At 42.4% G+C, this 4,403-nt stretch overlaps 1 protein-coding gene across 1 annotated transcript in view; it reads right to left on the minus strand.

Annotated features, from left to right (window-relative positions):
* Nucleotides 1-3,719: 3,719 nt before the first annotated feature.
* Ca6 (carbonic anhydrase 6) overlaps nucleotides 3,720-4,403 on the minus strand; it is a 17,436-nt gene continuing 16,752 nt past the window's right edge. Inside the window, exon 7 of the mRNA XM_029562685.1 lies at nucleotides 3,720-3,851. Coding sequence (XP_029418545.1) covers nucleotides 3,720-3,851 — 132 coding nt within the window. The remainder of the gene's footprint in view (nucleotides 3,852-4,403) is intronic.

Below are 4,403 nucleotides of genomic sequence, written 5' to 3' on the forward strand. Positions count from 1 at the left end.
TTTTGGGGTGTGTGTGTGTGTGTTACTGGGGAACCAAAACCCAAGCCTCTTGCATGCTAAGCACATGCTCTGCCACTGAGTCACACCCCAAGTCCTCTACCTATATATTTTCGATTCCTTGGAAAGCCTTCCATTCCATTAGTTTCAAGCACCTTCTCTTCATCCAAGCTTAAGCTTATAAACTGCCAAAATCCAGGGCTAACAGACTGAAGGGGGCGCTACCCTTACATGTTGGTTTCCCATGTGATGCTCAGTGGCCCTTATTTTAGAGCATCTAGGTGTTTCCTAAGAAACGGCTCCCGCTGAGAGTGCCGGATACTGCCTCCACGTGGTGATAAGAATTATGCAATTTGGGAGTCTTTTAGATAGACCCACTGAAGGGGTTTCCCCAGTTGCCTCACCCTGAGTCCCTGTTCAGCATGGAAGAAGCCAGAGCAGCCTGCATCCTGATTCCCTATCCGCAAGTTGGGTAACCTCTTCAGAGGATGGTGTGATAAGAATAGGAGGTAGGAATTGGCTAGGCAGTTATTGTAAAAAGACCCCAAAGAAAAGTAACCAGTTTCTTGGCTAAAAGTAAAAATGTGTTTGAGCCTCTTAACAACATACTGTATTCCAAAGTCCAAAACCATTCAAAACATTTGGGAGTTCTTATCTAATCCTTAAAAGATTTTAGGGCCACCTTTTCAGAAGGGGGAATGTTAGAGTAACAAAAAGCCTTTAATCCCAGCACCTCGGGAGGCAGAGGCAGGCAGATCTCTGTGAGTTGCAGGCCAGCCTGGTCTACATAGTGAGTTCCAGGACATGGAGGGGAGGGAGTGGGCATGGATTTGATCAAAACACCTTATATGCTTATATGCCTGTATGAAATTCTAAATACATTATTTAAAAATAAAATAAAATGTGAAAAAAAAGAATAAGAAATGGCTCCAAATGTACCACACTGACCGTTGTCCTGTCTTTGCAACTACCTTGGTTTCTCAGGTATTACTGGTTGACACGATCAGTTCATGTGATATACGACCATATCATAAAATGCTGTGATCTGCTAATATGATCAGTTGGGGTGGAATCCTACAGAACTGTGCAATATCCTGGGCCATCCAACATGGCTGACAGGAGCCAATCACAGCTATGTAGAAACCTGGGTCTGAAGGAACAGCATGATGAGCATGTGCATGAATGTGTGTATTTGTGTGTTGTTTGGGTTTTTTGTTTGTTTGTTTTGATTTTTATTCTCCAAGATTTTTTTTTTTTTTCTGGTCTTTCTGAGACAGGATCTCTGCAGCTGGCCTGGAACTCACTATGTAGACCAGGCTGGCCTCGAACTCACAGAGATCCATCTACTTCTGCCTCCCCAGTGCTGGGATTAAAGGTGTGTACCATCACACCAGGCTGACCTGCTTTTATTTTGTTTTAACGTGTATGAATGTTTTCTCTGCACATACGTGTGTACCATATCACACAATGCCCAAGGAGGCCAAAAGAGGGCATCAGATCCCCTGAAACTGTAGTTATGGACAGTTATTAGCAGCCATATGGGTGCTGGGAATCAAACCTGGGGGTCTTCTACAAGAGCAGCCAGTGCTCTTAGCCACTGAGCCATCTCTCTAGCCCCTTGCCCCCACCTTTTTTTTTTTTTTTTTTTTTTTTTTTTTTTTTAGTAAATACCTCTCAAAACTATGTGGACCAGGCTGACCTTGAACTCACAGAGATTCCACCTGCCTTAGCCTCCCAAATCCTGGGATTATCAGTTAATTTTTTTTTTAATAAAAGAGTTTAAACTTGAGGCTATGACTGCTGAGGGAGGGAGAGTCCGTTCCCTTCAGGGGTGTGACCTCTGGTAGGTTGCCCATGCCCCAGTGGATGGCCCTACACCCACAAACATATAGGCAGCACCAATTAGACTCAGTGATTATTAAAATAAACAAATAAATAAATAAGGACAGGACAGGAAGTTGGGAGGGTTATAGTAGGCAAGAGTTCAGGAAAAGTAGGAGGGAAGGAGTGAGGGGGATGATCAAAATATATGCATGTATGAAATTCTCAAAGAATAAATACATTTTTAAAATATTTAAATTTTACAAATTAAAGTAAATAAAGTTTTGAAAGATGTATATAAAGTTGGGGTGATATTGAGTATGTAACATTGACTAGATTGAGTCTATTGTATTAGTAGATATAAAAGTATTGAAATGGGGGCTGGAGAGATGGCTCAGTGGTTAAGAGCGCCCTTGCAGAGGACCCAGGTTCAGTTCCCAGCACTCCCATGGTGGCTAACAGCCATCCATAACTCCAGTTCCAGGGGACCCCACATTCACCTCTGCCTCTGCTGGCATTGCACACATGTGGTGCGTTTACATACGTGCAGGCAAAACACTCACATACATCAAATAAAAGGTAATTTTTTAAACTACTGAAATGATTAATAGAAATAGATGAAAAACAAGGACTATTAACGTTTACCACAACTTCACACAAAAACTAACAAAATAATATTTTCGTTCCTGCAACCATAAAGATGGGGTGATTTAACATCACAGTTGGACCTGACCCATGGATACAGTGGCCAGTGGATGCTGGACAGCTCTACTTCCACCAGCTGGGGACCAGTCCTTGGTCCCCAAAGAGACATAGTAAATAGTAGGTGGTCCAGCTACCTCCATCTTGAGAGGATGTACCAGAGGAGTGGGGCGTGGACTTGTAAAACAGGGACACAAGGGCAGGTGGGAAATAATCTCATGGACTGAAGAAATCCAACTTGAGCCTCTGTGCAGGGCACCATCGTCCCCATTTGCTTCTACCATCTCTAGTCAAGATCAGGTAGGTGATTGGTGATTCCTCCTGTGGTACGACTAAATAATCCCTTGTCACCTATCATAACAACAACCTGCTCTTACTAGACAATAGACAAAGACAACCTTTGTAATGTTATTTTGTAATCTCTCCACCTTGTAAAAACTTTGGTTTATATAAAGGCCCGGCTGCATTCCCAAAACTATGGATATCCCTGTTCCTCCTTCCCTTCATTTCCTTTGTACCGGTTCTTTTAAAACTAGCCTGGTGCGTGGTAGCACACTTTGATCCCTATACTCAGGAGGCAGAGACAGGCAAATCTCTGGGAACTCCAGGCCAGCCTAGTCTACACAGCTAGTTCCAGGCCAGCCAGGGTTACATCGTGAGACCCTATCTCCAAAAAATAAAAAAATATATAAATAAATAAAATAAACTAGCCAACCAAGAAAGACTGTAGGTTGGACTGCAGCCAATGGGGAAAAGACTCAGTACTCTTGTGTTAGGATAAAATCCTATCAAATTTCTTGCTCTGTGTGCTTGCTTGCTACTAAAATGAGGCAACATGCCCTTTTGCAAAAGTAAAAACTGTGTTGCTGAGTTACCTTCTCTTTGTCTGCATATTCTTTGGGCTGTATCAATGGGGTCTTTGGACCCCAAGTTTTATTTCCAACATCCTACTGTATCCAGTACAAATCAGGTAGGTGACTCGTCATTCTCCATTCCCCACACAGGTACCATTACATGAGGTGGAAGAAACAAGGTTTCCATCTGCCCCAGCCCTATCCACGCTGGCCCAGGTGAACATCCTTCCTTGAAATTGCACTCCGTATTTCACTACTGCCAGAAGAGACCAGCCATCCAAAAAGCAAAGGAAAGGGGTCCACAAATCACATAGCACAAAAGAAAAAAAAAGGCGAGAGCTGGCGTCACTCACGCTTATTAGGAAAGTACAGGAAGTTGGCTTCCACGACCCTCTGGTGGAGGGGCTGAGTCTTGCGGTAACCATTATGGAGGGTCTCGTTGTTGTGATTCTTTACAGAGTTCTCTATTTTCAAAACCTGCAGGCAACAGAAGATGAATTATGGAGGAGAAAAGGCAACGAAAAGTTTAACAGAGTTTAATTAGTGATTGGACAGAGCTTGGATTTGTACAATGCTGATGAAGCATTTGGGAGAAAATCACATCCAGCGGCTTTCAGAGCTAAGTGCCACCTTCCCCCAGAACTCAGCCATCCATCCATCCATCTGTCCAAGTATCTCCACACACTCTCTTCTGACCTTTATATATGAGTATTTGGTTAACATTTTAAAAAGTAAGTAAACAGAAATATAAAGTTATGTAAGCTCAATTTTTGTTTCTTTAAAAATATTTTTTGCCTACATCCTTGAAAAGCAATTTTGCAAGTGCAAGTCTGGGTTATCAAATCATTGCCCTCACTTTGAGAGCTGGATTCCCCTTGTTGAATTAACTCTTCATCTAATGACATTCTTTTTATAACCACTGCTTCTCTCTGGTTGAGTTTTGGGGAGTTGTGGGTTTTTGGTTTTTTTTTTTTTTTGGTCAAAGGAAAGAGAAAATAGAGTTTGACTCAGGCCATTGTAGTTTGGGAT

Source organism: Nannospalax galili, unplaced genomic scaffold (assembly GCF_000622305.1).
Source record: "Nannospalax galili isolate Female #2095 unplaced genomic scaffold, S.galili_v1.0 scaffold870, whole genome shotgun sequence".
Taxonomy (NCBI): domain Eukaryota; kingdom Metazoa; phylum Chordata; class Mammalia; order Rodentia; family Spalacidae; genus Nannospalax; species Nannospalax galili.